Source organism: Giraffa tippelskirchi, chromosome 3 (assembly GCF_054371585.1).
Source record: "Giraffa tippelskirchi isolate mGirTip1 chromosome 3, T2T-mGirTip1v1.2.pri, whole genome shotgun sequence".
Classification (NCBI taxonomy): Eukaryota; Metazoa; Chordata; class Mammalia; order Artiodactyla; family Giraffidae; genus Giraffa; species Giraffa tippelskirchi.
In genome coordinates this window covers 38,570,358-38,595,971 of record NC_137277.1, presented here as the reverse complement: position 1 = coordinate 38,595,971, position 25,614 = coordinate 38,570,358, and the positions used below count along the sequence as shown (strand labels likewise).

Below are 25,614 nucleotides of genomic sequence, written 5' to 3'. Positions count from 1 at the left end.
TTCAAAATAAAAATCAAGACAGGAAGACCAAAGAATCTAAGGCCTTTTCATGGTTAAAATAATCTGAAAGGAGACTAGAAATAAACAAACTAAAATTTCTGTAACCTATTATCTTATTTGCCAGTTTTGAAGATGTCCTCAGGTGCCAGAACTTGGGAAACAGAAAGAATAAATAGCAGTGCATCACTTCTGAAGTGATCATAGACAACAGGTTCCCATCTCAGGGGGGTAAGGTTTTTCTGCTTTCAGGGGCCAAAAAGCAACTTAAACTCTATGTATAACAGACAGATTCTACAGTTAGGATCCTTTAAAAATAATGAGACGCCTCTCTTTGCCTTCTTCCAAAGTATATAATATATATTTAACAGCACATAAGAAGACACCACTTGAGCTTCCCTGGAGGCCAACAGGAAGTATTTTCACATATAAAAATTAAAAATTTAAACTTTCAAACCATCAATATTTTTTAAACATAATACAGACTTACAAATTGTTCAACATTAACCCATGACCCCACCCCTAGCACGAAAATCCACCCCAAATCCAGAAGTCACAGTTTTTTGTTCCTAAAAATCCCACAGCACTGAACTTGATCTTCACTTCAAGCTGATTGCTAACGAGGCTCCTGACAGAGATCCCCGGGGAGGAACGAAGGGCGGTCGGCGCTGCAGCTCTGATCTACCCGGGCGGCACGGCTGCACCTCTGAGGTCAGGTCCATGTGAGTCAGCCCCCACACTAGGATCCTGGAAGGGTGAGCTGGCAGCTTCCCTAGTCTTTTCCTCTCGAAGGCTGTCCGATAAGCACCTGGGAATTGACTTTTCTTGGAAAAAGGGTGCTGGTAAAGCTGTCAGGGCCAAGGCAATAGTGAGAAGTTCAGTTCTCTGCTCTTTGGATGAACTGTGTAAAACTTTTCTCTTAAAAGACACAATGTTAAAAATATTAAGAAAAAAATGTCTACAAAATCTGGAGGACTGCCTTTTCCTCAATGGGTAAAGCTTGTGGGGTGGTGGGAAAAGAATCTAGGGCCCAGAATTGTAACTCTGCAGCAAAAAGATTAGATGGATGCCCTTCAAAACACGTCACGTTTCCTAAGATGTCTTGCTGAAGTAGCAAGAGCAGAGGGTGACTGCATGAGCAAGAGGGGAGGGGCGCCAACTCCCGTGGGGGGTTCCTACTGTGCGCCCCGCCCTACGCAAGACTGTCAGGTTTTAGGGCGGCTGCCTCAGCCCCCAGGGCATCAGGACTCGGCCTCTGAAGCAGAGCTGCTTTCCCGACTGACTTCGATCTGGAGAGATGGCAAGTTATCTAAGCGGCTCTTCTTTTGGCGAGACTGTTCTTTCTCCTTAATCAGAGCCCCCCATGCCCTCTGCAGCTCCGAGTCATCTTCCTCTGTGCCCGGCGCCCTGTGATCCCCTTTCTTCATGTTCTTTTCTTTGGTCTTGGGTGCAGATCCTAAGCGAGTCCATAAACTACCTGTGTGGGTGAGAAGGCATTTCAGCTCTGGCAGTCGATGTTGAGCAAGAAGGGCACTGCAATGCCTCACGTGCAAGGAACACTGGGGGTGGGGGGTTCTGGGGCACTTGCAACCAGGGTGCAGCCCTGGGCAGGTCCTCCCAGTTCCCTGCTGGCTGACTGAGGGAACTGGATCTGCCGGGAGATTCTCCCAGCTCAAGGACAGCCCGCCCCCCAAACCCTTACACCAGACACATCAATCAGAATGAGCTGGGAGGCTGCCTGTGCTCCCTCTGCCCGTCTGCTGAGACAATCCCCTGTGTACAACTTCTTTCCGCCAGGAGTGGGCCATTCCCAGGCCACCCCCAGCTACAGCATGCTGCAAATTCATGGACCTGCTACCCTGTCAACTTTTGAGGTTCTGCCCACTCTTCATTCATTTTTTAAAATGTTAGTATTTGACAATAGACAAATACATAGAATTTCATAGGATAGTCACATGATAAGGCAATTAAAAGTTTTATTTATAAAGGCTATAACCTATATGGAAAAATGACCATGATAAAATGCTATATGAAAAAAGTATGATATGTATATGGGCAAAGGTTGGAATAGCAGGAAACTAAAAAGTATTTGTGTTAAACACAAAGAATCAGGGGTGAGTCTTTTTTCCTGCTTTCTACGTTTTCCACACTGTTACCATTATTATTACGATGATGATGATGATTATAATGGAAGAGGGAAAAATAATTTATTTTTGTCCTGTGCTGCTTCTGGCCTATACTAACAAAGTATTTCCATGCTGCATGCATGGTCTCTACTCTTACCCAGTTCCCCCTCTCAGTTCCCACTGTTACCAACCTGACTTCTTCTCTCGAGTATCAGAGTAGAGGCCTTTAACATCCTGCCTTGGAACACCCAGCCTACTATGTACATCAGAAAAGGGCTCTCTCCGAACGGCTGGATTACTACTGAAGGCCTTTTCCGGAGAATATGGTCTTTTTCCTAATCGCTGGCGTATATCTAGAAAAAGAAAAAAGCACTGCTGTGACCACGTGAGTATACTTTGTCATCGGTACTGCCAACCTGAGATCTCTATAGGACCTGATGCCAAATCTCCCCGAGTGAGGACATGGGACCCAGCACAACCAAGCTTCTAAAGCCTTCCCTCTATACAGCCTGGATTCTCCCAGGAAAATTCAAGTGAGAACCCACAGGGGCTCACAGCGGGGCGGGGGGATGGGGGATGAGGAGAAACCTTAGCTGATTGCTCCAGAAAGGAATTTTTGAAGCAGAATTGTCTTTTTTTTTTTTCCTTTAAATAGTAGAATCAAGAGTAAATAATTAACAAACAGTGTAGCTAATGAGAAACATTGTAAGCTCCCTGAGGGCAGAAGCCCCACTCTTTGAACATATAAGAAGCTAGTCAATAAAGACTGAACAATAAAGGTAATGAGACTGACAAAAAGCAAAGATCCAGGGAAGCTGTCCCAAATCAAATCTGCTTTTCCTCCAGTCCCTCCAGAATCTGCCAATCCTCTGGAGCTCCTTCTCACAATAATAGCAACAACACAAACTTTCATGAGCAAGTCCCCGTGCTGGGCTTTCTCCCACCTTGCTCTGCTCTCTGAGAACAGTGCCCCCATCTTTCAGCCCCTCAGGCCTGAGCCCCATGGCTTCTTTCCCTTTCCCCCCAGTGCTGAGTCTTCCTCCTTTACAAGGTTGGACATTCTCATCAGTTCCTCAACTGTCCCTGATCTAGTTCAGGACCTTGTTACTTACTTAACTCTATGGCACCCTACGCTGCCACCAAGTTTTATCTAAAAGAGATATAAGATCAGGTTACTTCCCACCTCAAAGAACTAGGTTTGCTGACTGAGATCCTATTTCCTCTCCGAGGCCTCGTTCCACTGCCACGTGCTCTGAGACGCCTCCCACAACAGGTCTTCCCCAAAAGACCCACTCCCCTCTTTGCTCCCACAGCCCACTGCTCACAGTGCCTACCGGACCACTCACTCCATTCAGCTTCAGGTGGAATTCCTGAGCGTGTGCCCTTATGCTGCTCCCTCTGAGTCTATGATGAGCTGGCATCCCCTGCGAAGACTTATGAGACTCCCAGTGCCTAGCCCTGGCACACAGCGGGTATGGCCTGCTATGTGCGTGTCTGCAGATATAAACTAACCAGTTCAAATTCTTAACCATTCATACAATAATTCAACCTAATTTCTATTATCCTTATGTATACCAATGACATAAGAGCAAAATCACTGTTGGGACAAAAATATCAAAAGCTAATATTGCAAAAATCTGATTAAATTTCATGCCCTCAAGTTTCAGTGCCTAACCCAAAGTTTAGAAGTGATGAATCAGGACAATTAAACTGGTCCCCAAATGACAGTGTTTTATTCAAGAACCTCCCCTGTCCGCATCTGCTTTCTGGAACTCAGGAAAAAGCCCAGGAACACAACTGAACAACAATACCTGTTTTAGTACCGCTGCCAGGTGGCCGTGGACGTGTGTGCTGACGTTTTTCATCTAACAAATGTCTGACATCTGCAAATTTCTCAGCTGGTAATTTGTTACCAATTCGGTTTTTTATATTGCTTGTGGATAGAGTATCTGCCCTCATGGAGTTCCTTAAAAAAGAGAGGTGGGGGTACAGTAAAGCAACTTGAACTGTGGGACAACAATCACACAACAATCTCACACACTTTGGGAAAAAACAATTTAAGAAACTCAATCTAATATGGCCAACATTCACTTAATAACACCATACACCAGTAGTTATTTGCTCACAAAAGTCACGACTGGCTTGCTAAAGAGGCCAGTTGGGGTGAGCGGCTCCCTGAGTTTTCTGGGGTGGTTTCCACATGCAGTATCTGGGGAGCAATCACAGAGCACATAACCGTGCCTGCCCTTCTCCCGGGACACAGGCCTAAGTAGAGGCCTGCGAAGGGCTGAAGGCCTCTGCTTCTCTGGGCTGTGAACTGGTTGTAGTCAAGATATAAGATAGCCTACAATCCCTTTCTTTACAGGGAAGACCTCTCTCACTGTGTCAGGGCAAGGGCATTATTCTGGCAGCATCTGCCATTGGAAAGTTCTCTAAAACTAAGGATGTGAACAAAGCCATACAAAGGAACCAGCTGACAAGCTTCTTCTTCCCTGTTCCCAAACACACAATCAGGAACTCCAGCCCTCTGAGACATGCCTGTGCTCTCTGCCCTTAGGAATCTGCTCAGCCCCACGAGTCATCAAAGAATGCATATTAAAACAGCTGTACTTCTTTGTCCATGAATACCAAAAATCACAGTGATAATACCTAAGGTTGGTGAATATCTAGGTAACAGGTGGTAATGTGAGTGAGCAAAATCTTTTAGGAAGGAAATTTAGCCATACCACATTTTAAAGCATGTGCCTTGTTTTGCACAATAACTGGAATGTATCTAGTTAGTGCAACAGTAAGAAAACAGAAATCTAGGGAATTCTCTGGTGGTCCAGTGGTTAAGACTCTATGCTTTCACTGCTGAGGGCCCAGGTTCAATCCCTGGTCAGGGAACTAGGATCCTTGAAGCCACGGGGTGTGGACAAAAAAACAGAAATCTAAATGTCCAACAGGAAGGGATTGGTTCAACAAATGATAACACTTGCAAACAAGGGACTACATACAGTTGAAAAAAGAAATGTCTACACTATATTAAATGGAAAAGGCGTATTTCAAAACAATACAAACAGTATAACTTAATTTTTGTACAAATGTATCTATAATTTCTCTATATGTTATGTATACACATAAAGCTGACAGGAAAGTTATTCACCCAACTGCTAACAGTCACTCTCTTAGGGGAGGATGAGATTACAGGTGACTTCACCTTCTGTATCATTCATAGTTTTTATAACGAGAATCACTTCTTGTGCATTACGAGGAAAAACCAGATGCTTTTACTCAAATTCTATAAAGGGCTGAAATTAGAACCGATAAAAGTGATTATAAAATTAAGAGGTACTAAGAAGAAGTTAGTAATTGGATTTCAATCAAATTAAAAGCTAGCAGTGATAAAAAGAAAAGAATATTTTTACCTGATATTTTTCAACTGAGATTCCACCTCATCAGCATACATGGTCATTTTCATGCTTTTCTTTGGTGAAGGGGTGGAAATCATCTTCAGCTCTAGATCATAGTCCATTTCATCCGAGTCTGAGCTGCTGGCACTGGACCGCCTGGACGTGCTCCGCTCCCGGGTCGGCTTGAGGGCCGGGAGCTCCTCGTGGTACTCCACCACCACCCTGTCGTCAGCATCCATGTCCTGGTCCTCCTCTTCCTCCTCTTCTTCCTCTTCAATAGGTTCCTCAGGAACGTTCACCAGTCCTAAGGAATTTAACCAAAAGTCATTATTAGTAAAAGCACGAATACTAACACCTGATTTTCTGTTCTATATCAGTGACCTTTTTAGAAGGTGAGATTCCCATCCTAAGGGTTTACTGGAGCACTGTCTCTAACAGTGCTGATCTGGTTACCATTCTGACCCCTACAACACGTGAACATCTAGGTAAAGGATGGCCTAGCAGCCTGATGCAATTTTATAAAGTTATCTAAAATACAGACCATCATCATTATTCACAGATTCTAGATTTATGAATCTGCCAATTTTATTTGTAGTTCCACAACCAACACCCATGGCACTTTTGTGGTCATTTGTGGACATGTACAGGAGCAGCAAAAAATTGAGACACCAGCCATGCAAGTTCCCAGTTGCAGGGAAACAAGGTCGTGTCCTGCCTTTTTGTTCAGCTCTCAAACACTGTAAACAAGTATGCTTTTTGCAGTCCATGAGTGCTACTTTTTAACACCTTTGTGATTTTTATTGATGATTTCCCTGTTACAAACAGCCTCCGAGCATAGTTCCAAAGCTGTCTAGTGTTCCTAAACACAAGAAGGCTGCGATGTGCCTTATGGAGAAAATACATGTGTGAGACAAGCTTTGTTCGGGCTTAAGTTCCAGGGCTGCTGCCCTTGAGTTCAACGTTAATGAATCAACGTGTATTAAATAAGGTGTCCTTAATCAGAAACATATATCAAATTAAGGTACTATATTGATCAGTTGACAAAAAGTGTGATTAAGAGTCTCTGAAAGGTTTTCAATGATCACGGTGACTTTACAGAACATGACCACCATGAATAATGAAATGTACCTTTAAAGGTCATGGAAAGATGTTTATAAATGGAAGAAGCACAATATAAAATATATGTCCACAATAGTTATATTTATCGTGAAAAGAGACAAATAAGAAAAATGTAAAATGAAATCAGTTATCTTTTTGCTTTTTAATTTCTTTGATATGAATACGAAGATTATATGATAAAAATATCTTAAAGTAACTGAAATTGGAAAAGCTTAACTGTCTAACAGAAAAGTATGTGCATTAAGATGTAGATTTCAAATATACAAGTTTGGACATTCACATTAAACTAAAATGTATACATTTCATCTCTCCCTGTCCCTATTACAAAGATAAAAAGTGTATGCCTGTTATTCTACGTTTGTATGCTGACTTGGCTGGTTCTACAAAGCGTGTACAAGATTTTCACAGATCAGTTTCAACATAAAAGCAAATCTCTATAAAAATATGATGAAAACAGTTCTTTAAGAATAAGCACCAAAAGAAAGCAAGCGGGGAAGAAAGGGAGATTTGAAGGAAAGGAAGGTGGGAAGGGGAGACAGAGGAACAGAAAAAGAAAAAAGACAGACGGAAAAAAACAAAATGAAACCCATGTTGTGTCCCACTTCACTGCGGCATTCACGTGCACAAGCCAATAAGCAGAGAGTACCAGACACAGCAGCTTATTTTCATCATCAGACATAAGAACAATAAAATCAACTTGTCTGACAAAATAATTCAAAAAAATTTTTTTCATGCAGCTTTTGATACTAATAGGAAAATTAGATTCCTTAGGAAAACTTTTAATTTTTCCTACATTTGCCTTTATTGTTAGAACAGCTTTTATAAAATCATTTGACCTCTTTGTATGGGCAATTTCAAATTAATTGTGACTTGACTTACTTTCCTATATGTTGGCAGAGGGTGAGGGCAAGGAAGAGAGGATGATAAAGTTTGGAACCTTAAAGGACTGTATTAAGGATAAAAATGTCATTTCGGGAGCCAAACATGTGTCTACCCAAGAGCTGAGCAGGCAACTACCGGAATGTCGGTGTTTATAGGACGTCAGGCCAACGTCGTCCCCAATCAGGGCTCTCTTCTTAATAACATCCCGCTGAATGCGACGGGAATGGTATCTCCGCTTCCTGCAACATCGCCAAAATAAGCACAGAATCAAAAACCAAGAGGAAGGTCCTCGACGTCCTCTAGTTAATGTCAACTACACCCTGACGCGATGTTAGGTGCTGACACAGAGACATGTTGCATGAAACCAAAATTCAGCATTCTCACACCATTTACCACAGTTAAAAGCCTTGAGCTCTTTCTTCTTGTCTTCATTCATGTCCATCCACACATGGTGTTGACAGTCCACTGCAGAATACCCGCTGAAGAATACCAACTAATGTAGATCCCTGAAGGATTATGAAAAGCTTAAGTACTATATAAACTATTGTATTTAAGGTTTTGGACTCACCAAGAGTTACTAAGAATTCCTTTCATGCCTCCATAATTTGGATTCCCATATTTCATGTAATATTGACTTCTCCTTGCTGCTCCAAGTTCCTTTTTGTCATCTAAAAATTAATTACAACAGTTACCAAGGACTCCCTGTGAGTGTGAAGGCAATGTTGAATGGGTTTGAAAAGACAAAAAGAATGTTTTTCATAGGGATCAGATCAGTACACTCTGCCTACAGAAGAGAAAGATGCACTATGACCACTCCGAGTCCTCCTAAAACAGTGCAGTGTCGAGAGGGTGGAGCAAAACTCAAAGACGAATGAGGTTAAGCTGCTGTCTAGGAGCTGACTTCAAAGAGAAAACACAAGCAACAATAACAACAACAACAACACAATTCCCAAGAAGCATAAGAGAGTGTCGGTTATCACCAGTGTTCAGGAATCAAAAAGGCTTTTAGAAGAGGTGGCACTTTCACTGCCCCCTGAAAGATGATATTCATTTCTGAATGACAACACGCCAATAACACAGAATCAGGGTCCAAGAAACAGGTTATACATAGGTCCGTGTATTTGGTAAACCATGCACTCAAAAGCTCCCTGAAATAAGCAAAAGGAGAAAAGATCCCATTTATCAAGGTAAAATGCCAGTTAACAGGAAGAAAAGGTGGTCAGTGAACACACATATTTTCACAATGTAAAGGCCTCTTGACAACTCCCTGGGCACTCACTCACTACAAAAGATGAATACTGATGAAAATGTACTCAGTGCTACAGGTAAACCTAGTGGCATAAACCAGAATGTGCACCCTACAAAAAACATGCCCACCAGCTCCTTGGAGAAATGGCTGATTCCAGATCTGGGGCTAGGAAAGTACAAATTGAGACTGGCAAACCAAGATGGTTCCTTGTGCCATAATAGCAAGAAAGTACTCAAAGAATCATGCAGGCATGTCAAAAGAACACAGGGTGAAGAGGCTCTACTGATCAGATCCAAAATAACTTGTGAATCAAAATAATGACAGAACGGCGACAGCCCACTGGATAAAACTCCACGAATCTAATCTAATATAAACAAGTAAATGCATTTAAAAAAAAAACAGATAAATACATCAATAAATGGGTAAAAAGGGAAAGCTCTTCCTTAAGTGCCAACTAGTAAATGAGAGAGTTAAAAAGTCATCAATGGATCTAAAGCTACTGTATGGCAATCTGATGAGGAACAGGCTATTTACATAGCCTCAAGGCATCTCTCCACAAAACTGCAAATTATACATAGAAAAAGAGCAACTTTACAGTGAGAAACCTGGCAATTGCTACCTTAACCAGGAGATAATGGTTAACATCCCCAGGAAGGGGACAAATAAATACAATGTGCCTCCTGATATGATACACTGAAAATGACACTACTTCTGTGGTATAAATGGACAACTCGAATTTAATTAGAAGGAGACATCAAACAAACCAAAACTAAGGGGCAGCTTACAAAAATAATGAGCCTGTTCTCTTTAAAAATGTCTCAGTCAAGGGAAACAAAGCAGAGGAGCAGTTCCATATTCACGGATACTAAGAGAACATGGCAGACTTAAACGCCCAGTCCTGGAGTGGATCCTAGTTTAGCAGGGAAGTAGTATAAAGAATAACCCAAATTTATTTGACAATCATCATCGTCGTTGTTGTCATCATCATCAAAGACTGCCAACATACTGCACTCAATGTGTGCCAGGCAGTTTTAATATACACGGTGGGGTACTGGTAAAATCTGAATACAGACTATGAATTGGATAACAGAATGGCACTAATGTTAAATTTCCTGACTTCGATGACTGTGTGTAAAACAAAGTCCTTGTTCTTCAGAAATACTTACTAAAGTATTCAGGAGTGAAGGGTTGTCATTTCCAATTAACTCTCAATTGACTCAAAACCACTCCCCCCACATTATTAATGCATATCAAAATCACTGTGCATAAAAGGCCTTATAAATTATTAATAGGCTTTTAATTTAATTCTTCTGAGAATTAGAGCTGAATGGTACTGTTAGCAATGTCTAGGAAGACACTGCCGTGATACAAGAAATTTTTCAAAATTTTCATAGTTCAGATGATAAATTGGCTGAAAAGCATATGGGGCAAACCAGCTTTATCAGAAAATAACTTACGTTAGCCAGACATCACAAAAATAAACAAATAGCTATTATCCACTTTCAGTGTCTGAAATTCCAACTTAGGGAGGAAGTCATCGATTTTGTTAAGCGCAGAATGTTATAGTTTGAAGGATCTTTGAGATTACTTGGTCTAAGTTCCAATTCAAAAGAGAAGGCGTCACTTAATAAAAATCACTTCAATTAAAAATAAAAGTCAGGGGCTTCCCTGGTGGCTCAGTGGTAAAGAATCCGCCTGCCAATGCAGAAGATACGGTTTCGATTCCTGACACAGGAAGATCCCCCGTGCCAAGGAACAGCTGAGTCCCTGCACCACAACTACTGAGCCTGAGCTCTAGAGCCCGGGCTTTGCAACATGAGAAGCCACCGCAGTGAGGAGCCCCCACTGGCCAAAACTAGAGAAAAACCCGAACAGCAAGGAAGACCCAGCACAACCAAAAACAAACAAATACAATTATTTTTTTTAAAAAAATCAATACCACATGTCAATGTATGACAAAACAAATACAATATTGTAAAGTTAAAAAATAGATAAACTAATTTAAAATAAAAAAATTAACATAAAAAAATCAATACCAATTATCATTTACCTTTTGTAGCAAATCTCATGAATAACCTATTTCCTTTAGCAAGTTTGTTAGCTGGACGGAGATCATTTCTTAGCAGAGACTCTTCTTCTACCTGCGACAACGTGTCCAACTTAAGAAAAAAAGAGCATTTTCGATATAAAAATTAAAGCCTTTCTTCATGTTCATTCAGTAGCAAAGATACCATGGATTAAGAAAGCAATCTACTTTTAATAAAACCCATAAGCACCACAGCACCAGTTCCTCTGTAGAATGTCTAAGTCAGAGGTCTTCCCTGACCACCTTGTCTAAAAGAATCATCTCCATCATTCTCTATCCGCTTACCCTTCTTTACTTTTCTTCATAGCACTCATCACTTCCTGACATTACATTACATATCTGCGTATCTGTGTATTGTCTGTCTTCCCCACTAGAATGTAGGCTCCAACAGGGCAAGGACTTTGTTTTGCTTGACGCTATATCCCCAGCACCTAGAATTTGGTATATAGTAGGCACTTAATAAATAATTTAAAAATGAATACACTTTAATATTTCCAACAATAGTATACATGCCATTAGGAAATACACCATTACTTGCTACTCCTTAATTTTACTGATTAGATAGCACTTCAAAGTCTTTCTCAATAAAACCATTTCCTTTCATACAGAAGTGTGAGTACTAAGATCTCAAGATGAATCGTTCATTACACCCACAAGAGCCTGGGCCCTCTCAGGAGGTACAATGGTGCAAGTCAGTGGAAGAACACAACGTTCTCTCTTGAGCCTTTAAGGCTCAGGTATCAAGGCTGTAGGCAGCTGTCTACAGTGAAAGCTCAGACACCTGTGCCCTCTACTGACCTCTACATCACTTGAGTTCTCATCTTCAACTTCTCCTTCTTCAGCCTCATCGTCATCAGAACTGTCTTCCTGCTTGTCTAAAATGGAATGTGAGGGACACGATGAATCTTCACTCCATCTCACATATGTTAAAAGTCTAACACTGTCTCCTTCTCTTTATTAATGATCCAAAGCATCATAGCTTGTTTCAGAAATAACTGGCAATGAGATACTACGTAACACTGCACAGAAATTCAAATTGTAAAGAATAGGACCTTCAGTCCCAAAGTCCCTCCTCTGTGGCCAGTTACCTTTTTTACTTTTCTCGGATGACTTGTCCTCATTGGCATCCTTGCTTCTTATTTTATCCAGGGCTGGCAGAGAACTCATATTGATAAGGGCTCTTGTGGCCGTCATTTCATCCAACCAAACCACGTTACCTAAAATAAGATGTAAAATAATACATCGCATCAAAGCAATTAAGTTTCTTGAGAGCAGAGACTACATTATATTCATTGCTACAGTATCATTCAGCTACGGACTGGCATCAATAAATGTACAGACCAACCAATGAGAAGACATACAGAACCTGGTAGTAAAAACTTCTTTAATAAGATTAGCCTAGAGAAGTATTCCAAACTGGGTCCCACAAAATAATGGTCAAGTACTCCATGAAAAAAAGTTCTATATATTAAAAATGCCTGGCATACAGTCAGTGTTATACATAAGTGCTAGCAGTTTCTGATGATGATGATGAAAATGTCAAATAAATGTCCTTTATCCTTTATTCTTCTGCCCCTCACGTGGAAGCCCTCTGCTCTTCCTTGTCATCCAGACATGCTAAATGATGTTTCCCTACTGTAAAGCGTGGGCGATGAGGGCACCCATGGCATATACAGAATGGAAGCATGATAGCCATTTGGCTTTGCAGCAACCAATTTATTTTGCTCCTTTAAGAGAATTTAGCAAGAAAAAGGTTTTGAGAAGATCAACTTTAAAGCAGAATTTCTCAAACTTAAGTTACCCCTGTATCTCAGTTTGGGAAATGAAGGTCTAAAGATTCTCATTTTTTGTTAATAATATGCCACACTGTTGTTGTTATTTAGTCACTAGGCTGTATCTGAACTTTTTGTGACCCCGTGGACAGTCGCCTGCCAGGCTCCTCTGTCCATGGGATTTCCCAGGCAAGAATACTGGAGTGGGTTGCCATTTCCTTCCCCAGGGGATCTTCCTGTCTCAAGGGATCAAACTTGGGTCCCTTGCACTGGCAGGTGGATTCTTTACCACTGAGTCACCAGGGAAGCCCAATATGCTACATGGTCTTGAGCAAGTAATTTCCCTCCTCTGTTTCTCCGTTTCTGATGTACAACATGAGGGAGTGAGCTGGGTGATGCTAAGGGTCCCTCTAACATTGCTTAGATAGATAGTTTTAATTGGTTAAATCAGGTATTAGCAAATCCAGCCCATGACCCATTATTCACTCAATCATCCATCATCCATCCATCTATCTACTTATATTTGTACTTTATTTATTGAGTTATAGGTATATTTATTTAGTTTTAGTTATACAATAAACTGGAGAAGGCAATGGCACCCCACTCCAGTACTCTTGCCTGGAAAATCCCATGGACGGAGGAGCCTGGTAGGCTGCAGTCCATGGGGTCGCGAAGAGTTAGTTGGACATGACTGAGCGACTTCATTTCACTTTTCACTTTGATGCATTGGAGAAGGAAATGGCAACCCACTCCAGTGTTCTGGCCTGGAGAATCCCAGGGACAGGGGAGCCTGGTGGGCTGCCGTCTATGGGGTCGCAGAGTCGGACACGACTGAAGCTACTTAGCAGCAGCATACAATAAACTACACACCTGCCACCTGTTTTTGCAAACAAAGTTTTATAGAAAACAGCCAGGCTCATTCAATTATATGGTCTATGGCTGTTTTCAGGCTACAATGGGTAGATTCCACAGAGAATGTATATGGTCTGCAAAGCTTACAATATTTTTTATCCAGTCTTTTATTTTTATTAAAAAAAAAAAAGGTTTGCCAACCCCTGCTCAGGATGGTCTAAGTTAAGCAAACAGAAAAAAGGAGAAAAATCTTTTAACTCAGTTATGTTTCTTCTTTTGGTGGTTTAACATCTAAAGAAAGCAGCCAGAAAAACTGGGAAAACCAGGTCAGCATGCTGGCAGAAAGTGAAGCCAGACTAGAAGTGAGTCAGGACTAGAAGCCAGCAGAGTGGGTACTGAAAGTCAGGCTAGACTTGCAGTAGGGACACCAGTCAGATATCACAGTTACCTCACAAGCAGAACAGCCCCAGATTAGGGCCAGCAGGTGAAGTTCGAGAGAACACAGACCAGAGCAAGCAGAGGTGAGAGGTCTGGCACAGTATCAGAGGGTTCTGGTCTAGTTCCACGTCAGAGACAGCCCTCTGAAAAGCTGTTGCAATGACAAAATTGAAAGCCCTGAAAAGGCAGCCCCAAGTCTATGCTGTTGGACTCATGCCTTTGTTGGGAAACTGTGGGTGTCAGGAGAGGTCTCAATTATGTACCTGGATTCAGATGCCAGCAACCAACCTCCCAGAGGCCTGACCACCACCTCTGAGCTGACTCAGAATACTTATGGAAAATGATATGGCAGGCTGGTTAATGTATAAGGACTCTGGTTCTCATCAGTGGGAAATTTTTCTCTCCTGGGCTGAGGGCAGAGGTTAGACACAGTCTGGCCACAATCATTCACCATTTGAGATGGCAAGAATTCTTTTAAAATCATATACGAAAGCATATTCAACAGAACACTTGGGGGTACTTACAGGAAGTATCATCCAACCACTCGATGTGAGCTGGAGGATATTCTTTAAAATAGGAAAAGACATCCTGGGTGCTCATCTCATCTACTCCGCAAATGTAGATTGTCTCCAGTCTCACTTTGGGAATTGCTAGGAAAATAGGACACAGAAAAGATGAGAGTATTTTCCCACCTGCTGCTGCACATCCCACCAGTACCCCTTTATGACAGTTCAGATAATATGTATTTTAAAGAGAAATACGCTGGGACTTCCCCCGCGGTCCAGTGGTTAGGACTCTGTGCTTCTACTGCAGGGGGTACAGGTCCCATCCCTGGCCGGGGAACTAAGATCCCACATGCCGCATGGCAAAAAAAAAAAAAAAGAATATGCTGAAAGAGATGACAATTATTTCAAGACAAAATAAGACTTGACAGCAAGGCAAACTTTAAGTTTTTATCACACAACAAGAGCATTAAACAAGTAACTTAATTCAGAATGGGCTTATTAGGCTGAGAAAGATTAAACAAGTGGTGCTCATAATATACACGATATCTCCTCCTCAAAATGACCTATAGAAATTAGTTCAGTTCAGTCGCTCAGTCGTTTCCGACTCTCTGCGACCCCATGAATTGCAGCACGCCAGGCCTCTCTGTCCATCACCAACTCCCGGAGTCTACCCAAAGCCATGTCCATCGAGTCGGTTATGCCATCCAACCATCTCATCCTCTGTCGTCCCCTTCTCCTCCCGCCCCCAATCCTACCCAGCATTAGGGTCTTTTCCAATGAGTCAACCCTTCGCATGAGGTGGCCAAAGTATTGGAGTTCTGGCTTCAACATCAGACCTTCCAATGAAAACCCAGGATTGATCTCTTTTAGGATGGATTGATTGGATCTCCTTGCAGTCCAAGGGACTCTCAAGAGTCTTCTCCAACACCACAGTTCAAAAGCATCAATTCTTCGGCGCTCAGCTTTCTTCACCGTCCAACTCTCACATCCATACATGACCACTGGAAAAACCATAGCCTTGACTAGATGTACTTTTGTTGGCAAAGTAATGTCTCTGCTTTTAAATATGCTATCTAGGTTGGCCATAACCTTCCTTCCAAGGAGTAAGCGTCTTTTAATTTCATGGCTGCAGTCACCATCAGCAGTGATTCTGGAGCCCCAAAAAATAAAGTCTGACACTGTTTCCACTGTTTCCCCATCTATTTCCCATGAAGTGATGGGACCAGATGCCATGATCTTAGTTTTCTGAACGTTGAGCTTTAAGCCAACTTTTTCACTCTCCTCTTTCACCTTCATCAAGAGGCTCTTTAGTTCTTCACTTTCTGCCATAGGGGTGGTGTCATCCGCATATCTGAGGTCATTGATATTTCTCCCGGCAATCTTGATTCCAGCTTGTGTTTCTTCCAGCCCAGCGTTTCTCATGATGTACTCTGCATATAAGTTAAATAAGCAGGGTGACAATATACAGCCTTGATGTACTCCTTTTCCCATTTGGAACCAGTCTGTTGTTCCATGTCCAGTTCTAACTGTTGCTTCCTGACCTGCATACAGGTTTCTCAAGAGACAGGTCAGATGGTCTGGTATTCCCATCTCTTTCAGAATTTTCCACAGTTTATTGTGATCCACACAGTCAAAGGCTTTGGCATAGTCAATAAAGCAGAAATAGATGTTTTTCTGGAACTCTCTTGCTTTTTCGATGATCCAGCGGATATTGGCAATTTGATCTCTGGTTCCTCTGCCTTTTCTAAAACCAGCTTGAACATCTGGAAGTTCACGGTTCACGTATTGCTGAAGCCTGGCTTGGAGAATTTTGAGCATTACTTTACTAGCATGTGAGATGAGTGCAATTGTGTGGTAGTTTGAGCATTCTTTGGCATTGCCTTTCTTTGGGATTGGAACGAAGACTGACCTCTTCCAGTCCTGTGGCCACTGCTGAGTTTTCCAAATTTGCTGACATATCAAGTGCAGCACTTTCACAGCATCACCTTTGAGGATTTGAAATAGCTCAACTGGAATTCCATCACCTACACTAGCTTTGTTCGTAGTGATGCTTTCTAAGGCCCACTTGACTTCACATTCCAGGATGTCTGGCTCTAGGTGAGTGATCACACCATCGTGATTATCTGGGTCGTGAAGATCTTTTTTGTACAGTTCTGCTGTGTATTCTTGCCACCTCTTCTTAATATCTTCTGCTTCTGTTAGGTCCATACCATTTCTGTCCTTTATCGAGCCTATCTTTTCATGAAATGTTCCTTTGGTATCTCTAATTTTCTTGAAGAGATCTCCAGTCTTTCCCAATCTGTTGTTTTCCTCTATTTCTTTGCACTGATCGCTGAGGAAGGCTTTCTTGTCTCTCCTTGCTATTCTTTGGAACTTTGCATTCAGATGGGAATATCTTTCCTTTTCTCCTTTGCTTTTCGCTTCTCTTCTCTTCCCAGCTATCTGTAAGGCCTCCTCAGACAGCCATTTTGCTTTTTTGCATTTCTTTTCCATGAGGATTTTCTTGATCCCTGTCTCCTGTACAATGTCACGAACCTCTGTCCATAGTTCATCAGGCACTCTATCAGGTCTAGTCCCTTAAATCTATTTGTCACTTCCACTGTAATTATACTTCCACTATAGTAATTAAAGGAATATTAAATGCAACAGTATTATACATTGAACTTGATAAACTGATTCTAACATTTTTTAAAGGTATGTCAAAGAGAAAATGTGTGATAGTCCAGACAATTCTGAAAAGAAGAGACACTGCCCTTGGATGTAAAGCAAAGTCTGAAACTGGAGTAAAGAAATCCTACAAACCAGTAAGAAAATGACAGTCCTAAAGAGAAAAGGGCAAAGGACAGGAGCAGGCAATCACACAAAAGAAAGAAAAAAGGCAAATAAACAGGTCGAGAGATGGTTGGCCTTAGTAGTAATCAGGAAAATCCACCTTAAGACAAGATTATCAATTTCCACTGACCAGATGTTTAACTTAAGTCTTTTAGTATCTGTTAGTGGCAGAATGAGCCACTGCCTCTGCTGGTGGGAGTGTGAACTGGCACAGCCACTCTGAAGGGCAACTTGGAGTACCTATTACAAATGTAATTAATAGGCTTAGGAATTCTCTTCAATATCTGTCCTCACACATGGGTTCACAGAGTAGCTCACACAAAGATGTTCGTTGCAGCACTATTTTAATAACCCAGTAGCTATCAAAGTAATAAATTATGGCTTATCCGTATCAAATGAATCATGGTTTATCCATATTATAGTCACAGAACAGTAAGCAAGAAGTTAAAAACAAAGAGATAATTTATCACATACCATGGAAAGATTCTAAGACACATTACTGAGTGAAAAAAAAGATGCAGAAAAATACATACATTAAAAAAACATAAATATCACCATATATTTTCTAAAGGTACATATTTATTTACACAAATATCTAGAAAAAAAAGTCTGGAATAATTCAGTCCACAATGATAATAGCTCTTACCTCTGGGAGGAAAGAAAGGTTAAAGGCTGTGGTCAAAAGGAATCCCAGCATTACCAGAACTGTGTGTTAATTTTTTAGTAAACACTTGGAGCACATTATTTAATCTTTTTAATTGTGAAATACGCAAATACATCAACAAAGAAAATATATTTTTTAAAATACCTTAGATCCACCACCTAGCTTTATGCTTAAATTCCTAAAACGATGTGAGGCAAATAAAACATTACATATAATACCAGGACCTGTGTAAGCTCTCTGTATCTTCCCTCCCTGGCTTCTCCAAAGCAGTTCTGTCAAGAATTCAACATCCATGACTCCTAAGGATGCTTTTATACGTCATGTATTTTATTTAAAACAAGCCCGAAATACATGTGAACACTTCCAGATAAAAATTCCTTTTAATTTTTTTTGGGGTCATTTTAAAGAGTAAAAGATAGGTCCAATGGGAGCCCATTCGATGCGGCCAGAATAAATCAGGTAAGTATCTTTCTGCCAACTCAGATTCATGAAGACAGAGATATCAAGATTTATGAATCCTAGCACTAATCCTTATTAGCGCCCAGCAGTACAACAATGAGCAGAAGGACTTCTCTGGTGGTCCAGGAGATAAGACTCCACACTCCCAATGCAGGGGGACAGGATTTGATCCCTGGTCAGGGAATTAGATCCCACACGCCTCAATAAGAGTTTGCATGGTGCAACTAAGACCTGGAATAGTCAAACAAACAAATACATACATAAATATTAAAAAAAACCACAAAAAACCATGAGCAGAGACCCAAATGAGATGGAAGCCACACTGGCCATGCAGAGTGATTCTAACATGCAGGGTGAGAAACTGAAGGGGTAGCCCAGGGAACTTTCTCAGTTCTTCAAACTAAGTGCTATGATTTCGGAAGAAAAAAAATCCTATGAGAAGCAAAGAGCTGATTCTGAAGAAGGTAACAAACAAGGAGAGCTCCTGGTGAAGGCAGAGGAAACAGATTAAGGAGCAGCAGAAAAAAATCTCAGAGATGCTGATATGAAAAAGGATTTAATCATTATGTGAGACAAGCTCAAGATACGATGGAAGCCTGCCAAAGCAGAATGTCAACACTTTGTCACCTTGCTGACAATGTCACTGCTTAAAATAAAACAAAGCAACAAAGATGGCACCTAGATTTAGGCCCAGCTGATGAGCAAGGACTAACTGCTGAGGTGGCAGTAAACAGATGAACTGGGGAATGAGAACTGGGTATTTACCGAGTGCTGACTACAGCAAGGGGGTAAGGGAATCAATCATCTTCCCTTCCAACAGGGAAGATCCTAATTACTGACAGGTAGCAGTACGCAAAGGGCTCCTTGGTGGCTCAGATGGCCAAGAATCTGCCTGCAGTGCAGGAGCCCTAGATTCGATCCCTGGGTTGGGAAGATCCCCTGGAGGAGGGCATGTGGCAACCCACCCAGTATTCTTGCCTAGGGAATTCCCATGGACAAAAGAGCCTGGCAGGCTACAGTCCACAGGGTCACAAAGAGTCAGACATGACTGAGCAACTAAGCACAGTACACAAAACTCAAGTTTTTAGGAAAGCAGATTTCTGAAAATCTAAAGAAGTAGTAGTCAGTCCAAGCCTAATATCAGAATGATCAAAAAACCTGGAAGACACTAAATACAGTAACTCAGAGTATGAGAGGTGATCCCAAGAAAAGAGAAAGCAGCAAAGCTTAGCTGAGCATGACTTGCCAAAAAACACATATGGGAGATGGATAAAGGGCAAATTAACAAATATAAGAGAATAGATGTAAGAATCTGAAAAACTGTGTCAGGCTCTAAAACAACATAGAAAGTGCTGATGACAGACTGTCAAGTGAAAAGAAACAAAGCAGCATGACTACAAAGGGGAAAACAAAAATAAAGTCTGTACTCAGAAAAGATTAGAAGGAAATCCACAAAATGCTGACAATGACTGGGTTTGGGTGGTGGACTGTGGGCAACTTTTCTTCTTACTTCATTCTCCAAATGTTCTTTGGTAGACACGAATTGTCTGTCTAACATCTAAAGAAGAAAAGGTTATATTCCAGAGCCAACAGGCTCAATAAAAATGCTGATGGTTGGTTTTATTTCCAAGTGTTTGGAGCAACACTGCTTTGGGAAGATGATGCAGGAAAAAGGGCAGGACTGTTGATCAATTTTGCTATAGTACTAATGGATAGCAGCAGCTATCATTAGGTAAGAACCAAAACCCAAGACAGGTGACAAGGGCTTTAGAAATAGTTTTGTTTTTTTTTTTAATCTTTTGGCCTTGCCCTGTGACATATGGGATCTTAGTTCCCTGATGAGAGATCGAACCCATGCTCCCTGCATTGGCAGCACAGAGTCTTAATCGCTGGACTGACAGGGAAGTCCCCAAGGAATAGTTTTAATAGATTCAAACCATCTAGTTTAGAGTTATACTCCACTGTACTGACTAAAACACAAAGCAGTGATTTCACAATTGGGTAATAATCTCTTAAGAGGTTGCAGGGAAGGAGTAAGGTACCTTAAATCCTCGAGGACTAATCCCACCTGACTTTCATAAAAGAAGAAAAGAGAAACTCCCAAACAGATTAAAAAGACTGTCATTCTCAGAAATTTTTAAAAAACAGCTTAGACAGCATCTCTGGTCCCTTAGGAAACCAAGTCTTTCCCATAGGAAATGACAAGCCAAGCAGCAGGCCAGCTAACCTCTTCTCAGAAGACCACAGTGTTCTACCTCAAGTTTATTAAGGCACATAATCTAGATCCCCCTGACAATAAAATGAGAGGTGGGCCAGAAAACAGAATAAGACTATCATTCATGGATCTGTGTGTCATGGCGTGATATGGGATTATCCTGTTTGCCATTTACCAACAACTGGATGAACATGCAGAAGCCATACCAAAAGGAGGAGCGTAGCTAAAATGTTGAAGGGCAGAGTTAAAATGAACATAACTCCACAGGCTGAAACGGAGTCTTGAAATCATGATGGAACTTAATTGGGATAAATAAAACGGCAAGTTTTCTACGGACACAATGAGAAAGACTGTTTCGACAGGTGCAGTTCCTGGGGGAAAGAACTGGTGCTCTGGGTGACTAGAAGATGACTACTATGAAGCGGCCAGGACAGAGACCATGGTCAGAGTCCTGCCAAGCACTCCACAAATCCAACCAAACCTGGAACCTGCACCTCACCTGGTGAAGGACAGCAAGAAACTGAGCAGGGTCTAAAGGAGGGAGACCAGAAAGTCTTGTCACATGAGACAGTCCAGGGAACAGGCTGTCCATTCCTTCACCTGAAGAGTTATTGTGTGAATGAGGAAATGGCTTAATGTTGTTCTAAGAGTTAGGCAGTAACTAACAGATAGAAATTACTAGAAAGCAATTTCTTTTCAACATGAAGATGTATCCAAAAACAAGACTGACCGCTTCATAAATAGCTCTCATGCCACCACTAGGAACTGTTTAAGCAGAGGCCAGAGATCGCTGGGAACTTTGCCTAAAGGCCTGCAGCACCGGGCAGGATATGGGACCCAGATGATTCCTAAGGTCCCTTCCAACCATGAGGGCATTGATCTTGGAGATAAAAAGATCCAAGCTGCTTAACACCCAGTCACTCAAGAGTAGCAGGTCATTCAGTCCAGACTGGTCTAGCACACTGCATCCCAAACCGCATCCCTGAAACTAGCAGAGACGTCAGGAACACAGGCTTCAGTCAGACCAGCCTTCTAAGTCAGCCTGGCTACTTACTCCCTATGGGACCTTGGGCAAGTTTCTCAACCTCTCAGCATCTTCCTTTCCCCACCAATAAAACAGAAATGATAAAACTTTCCCTGCAACGGGGTTGCTGAAAGGGTCCATTAACCACATAGCAGAGTGACTGGCACGTGGTGAGCACTTAGAGAATGGTATATTTCATTACAGTTGATATTAATAAGAAGAAATAACCTGATACCTTACTGTGGCTGCAGGAATCAAGATGTTTATTCCAATGTCCCCATTCTCACAAGAGGCTAGGCCACTTAAATGGCTGTCTGGAAGATGGAGAATGCCAGATAATAATAATAACTAACATTTACTATGTGCAAGGCACCACTCTAGGAATCCTAACATTTTGTTAGAACTTCCCAACAACCCTGTAAGAAATGTTAACCTGACTTTCCAGATAGATACTGAGGTTCTTAGAGGCTAAATAACTTGCCTAAGATCACAGAGTTAGAAGGTGACAAGTCAAGATTTGAATACAGACAGTCAGGCTTCAGAACCCATGCTCTTAACCACAACACCCATGGTTCTTAACCCTGACTGTACAACAGAATTACCAGGAGAGATGAAAAAATAATAACCCTGAGATTTATCCAAACCTACCCCCCACTCTAATTTAAATTGATCTGGGAAAGGCAGCAGGGTTCTCTGGAGTTCAAGAACACAGTCTGAAGCCATGCTGCCTTCTGGGCCAAAAACAGGTTGTAACGAGCCACTGACAGTCCAGGGAGATCTACAGTCTTTTATGAGTATCTTCAGAATCATGAGATCAAGATTGTTTTTCAAAAAGCATTTTTTTAAAATTACATTTAACCCCCAAACAAGAGATCCTATTCAGGAGAGTATCATATTCCCATTTTATGAACAAAGAGAATGAGAGCTAAAAAGGTTCACTAACTCGCCCACGTTCACTAAGGAACTGAGACTGGATTCCAGGAGGGCTCCAGGCTCAGAAGAACCCCAGCACAGGTAGGAAGAGACACTGATGTGGGTAATTAGGGATGCTGCAGAGGGAATGACATCTGAACCAGACAAAGCATGGGATAAGGAAGGACAAATCAGCAGGGTGACAGGCATAAACGAGATCAGAGGCAAGATGTCACATGGAATTCGCCCAGGACTAGAAGTAAACAGGTGTGGTGAAACCATGGTGCTTTCAAGGTGGAGCTGTGGGAGAGGCCTGAGACTTCTGTGTGGGTCCAGTGTGCAGGCACAGGAACGACCGGCTGCACAGTTGGCCCTGGCCTTCAAAGGACTTTTCCTGAAACAGACAACCACTCGAGCAGATGCCTGGAAACCTAGCCTGCGAGGCAAGCAAGGTCATGTTTCCAAATTGAACACGATGCAGAATAAAAACAGTGAAGTGGCATCCAGAGTTGAGCTCCTCTGACCACTGGGAAGGACCGAGGCGGCCTGGGTCTCTGCTATCACGTCATACACTTTAAGGCAACAGAGCAAAGCAGTTGAGAGCAAGGCTTTAGAGTCAGATAAACCTGGAATCTAATCCTGACTCCACTTTTACTAGTTGTGTAAACCTGCACATTTATTTAATTTCTTTGAGCCTGTTTCCTACTTTGTAAAATAGGGATAAAAATATATTCCTCGTGGGGTTGTTGTGAGAAATGAGTACAAAACAAATATGTAATGTGCTAATTAACACAGCCCTCATAAGAGGGCAAGTTCCCAACAAATAGTAGCTATTCTTTCATTCATTCAACATGTTTTTATCAAATAGGCAAACCTAGAGAAACTCACACAGCAGAGCACAGACCTTTAACGTGCATTCAGACGACTGCCTATTAAGCCCCTCGCCAAGTCTCAAATTTGCAAATACAACAAAGGGAGATTATTTGCATTTATGGAATAATAAACATGGTTGTGAACTCACTAAAAGGGAAGCAATAATTTTCCCTTCTATTTATAAACCGAGTAGATTATTATATTTAAGAATTCAGGGTGAGTTTCAGGAAGCAAAACACTTAACCCTAACGAAACACAAAAATAAAGTAAAATCACAAACCTGTATCAACAGAAGCATTAACGGTATCCCTCACCAATCTGACTCCTCTAAAACAGTCTCACTGCGATACACTCCTGTTACATTTAAAGGCAAAAAAAAGTGAACACTTCTACAATAAAGCAGAAAATGAGTAAGAGTCCCACAGAGCCACGGTTCTAATCGCCGATCTGCCGCCAACTCCACGGTGTTCTCTGGGGCTCCTTAGACAGACAGTCTCCTGAAAGTCCTGACACAGCCAAATGAATATACACGCACACACACAAAAAAATACTGAGACACAGCTAATGCAGCTCATTGTTAACAGGCCACTTCAGAAGTGGCGAATTCGCAAGTTCCATGTGAAGTGAGGCCAGAAGCACAAGGCCGTGGCAAGGAAACTCTGGAAAGCTCCCCCCAAACACCCTGTACCTTTCTTCATCATGTCTCGGTCCAAGGCTACATTTCTTTGGGCAAGATTTACTTCTGATCGAAAATGGAAGCGCTTGGCTCGCTGTTCCTTCTTTTCAATCGCTTCCTAGAAGGTACAGAAAAAAAGCCAAAGAAGTGCAATGTGGAGGAGAGTTAAATCACAAACATCAAATGATACACGGGCAACAAGTAACTCAGAAGATATAAACGACATTGTGCCTTTCCTCATTTTTGCAAAGAACAGGATATTCGCAATGACTGGGAGAGTGGACACTAACAGTGCTGTAATTTGTCATCATCTCTAGGATAACTCAGTGCCTATCAATGTATCTGTGCAGAAACCGAGGCACAAAAAAGTTAAAATGTTTGCCAGAGGCACTTCAGCTAGTATGGGGCAGATCTTCTCGGTGCTATTTCTAGAAGCCCCACCACCGCCCCCATTTCACATCCTCTGTGTGCATGGTAATCACACCTATCACATTATGTCTGCCTGAGCAGTCCACTCCCTAAAGCTTTTTCTGTGTTTAAAAATAACACTGAAGCCAAGAAACTCTCTCCTCTATTCTAAACTTGTGTCCACAGAATTGCCAGTTTTCATCTTGAAGTGACAAGAAGCACTGATGCTTTCTGAAAAACCAAGTAATCAGCTTCCTAATTTTGTTTTTTTCTTTCCAAGAGCTAAAATATACCCAGGTCCAACTGTGGGTTTCTGATAGCTCTTTGGAACCTTCACTAATTGTATATTGACTTTGCCACACTAATTGAAGGTCTGACTATAGAAAGCTTGTGGGGATTGGTAAGGCAGCAACACTTCTGTTATTTCCCAATAGTTATGTTAATTTTCTCCACTGAAGTCTTCCCACTGGAAACAACTAGTTTACCTTAACAACCAAAGTACCAATTCTTGGCTACCACCCTTTCCCCTATATATTTGTTTCAAATAATGGTAAACTGTGTAGGCTTAAGAACAGGATTGCATACTGTTTTTTCAGTTTCAGTAAGAAAACATCTTCACTTCATTCTATTTTCCTGTCAAAAAAGATGATCAGTTCTTTCTTTTTGCCTTTAAGCAATTTGAGACAGATTGAGACCCAGATAAAACACAAAAAAGTAAGCATGACATACTTTTTTTTTTTAAATAAATTTATTTATTTTAGTTGGGGGCTAATTACTTTACAATATTGTAGTGGTTTTTGCCATACATTGACATGAATCAGCCATGGGTTTACATGTGTTCCCCATCCTGAACTCCCCTCCCACCTCCCTCCCCATCCCATCCCTCTGGGTCATCCCATTGCCGCAGCCCTAAGCATTTGTCTCATGCATTGAACCTGGAATGGTGTTCTGTTTCACATATGATAATATACATGTTTCAATGCTATTCTCCCAGAACGTCCCACCCTCACCTTCTCCCTCAGAGTCCATAAGACTGTTCTATGCATCTGTGTCTCTTATTCATGACACGCTTATTTTTATTTTTGCTTTCATATATCCAATATAGTAACACAGTGTTATTTATTCAGAGTTG

The 25,614-nt window shown here is 41.6% G+C and overlaps 1 protein-coding gene across 6 annotated transcripts in view; it reads right to left on the bottom strand.

Annotated features, from left to right (window-relative positions):
* Window positions 1-330: 330 nt before the first annotated feature.
* The window catches only part of NCBP3 (nuclear cap binding subunit 3), a 28,307-nt gene continuing 3,023 nt past the window's right edge, over window positions 331-25,614 (bottom strand). For 2 of the 6 annotated variants that reach the window (XM_081579917.1, XM_081579918.1), the window contains exons 3-13: window positions 24,087-24,192; window positions 14,438-14,563; window positions 11,940-12,068; window positions 11,650-11,726; window positions 10,816-10,924; window positions 8,085-8,184; window positions 7,652-7,755; window positions 5,531-5,819; window positions 3,935-4,089; window positions 2,311-2,476; window positions 331-1,474 (exon numbers count right to left, since the gene is read on the bottom strand). In XM_081579917.1, the coding sequence (XP_081436043.1) occupies window positions 1,471-1,474; window positions 2,311-2,476; window positions 3,935-4,089; window positions 5,531-5,819; window positions 7,652-7,755; window positions 8,085-8,184; window positions 10,816-10,924; window positions 11,650-11,726; window positions 11,940-12,068; window positions 14,438-14,563; window positions 24,087-24,192 (1,365 nt within the window). In that variant the 3' untranslated portion in view covers window positions 331-1,470. The remainder of the gene's footprint in view (window positions 1,475-2,310; window positions 2,477-3,934; window positions 4,090-5,530; window positions 5,820-7,651; window positions 7,756-8,084; window positions 8,185-10,815; window positions 10,925-11,649; window positions 11,727-11,939; window positions 12,069-14,437; window positions 14,564-24,086; window positions 24,193-25,614) is intronic. The other 4 variants (XM_081579914.1, XM_081579916.1, XM_081579913.1 and 1 more) reach the window with 2 other exon arrangements.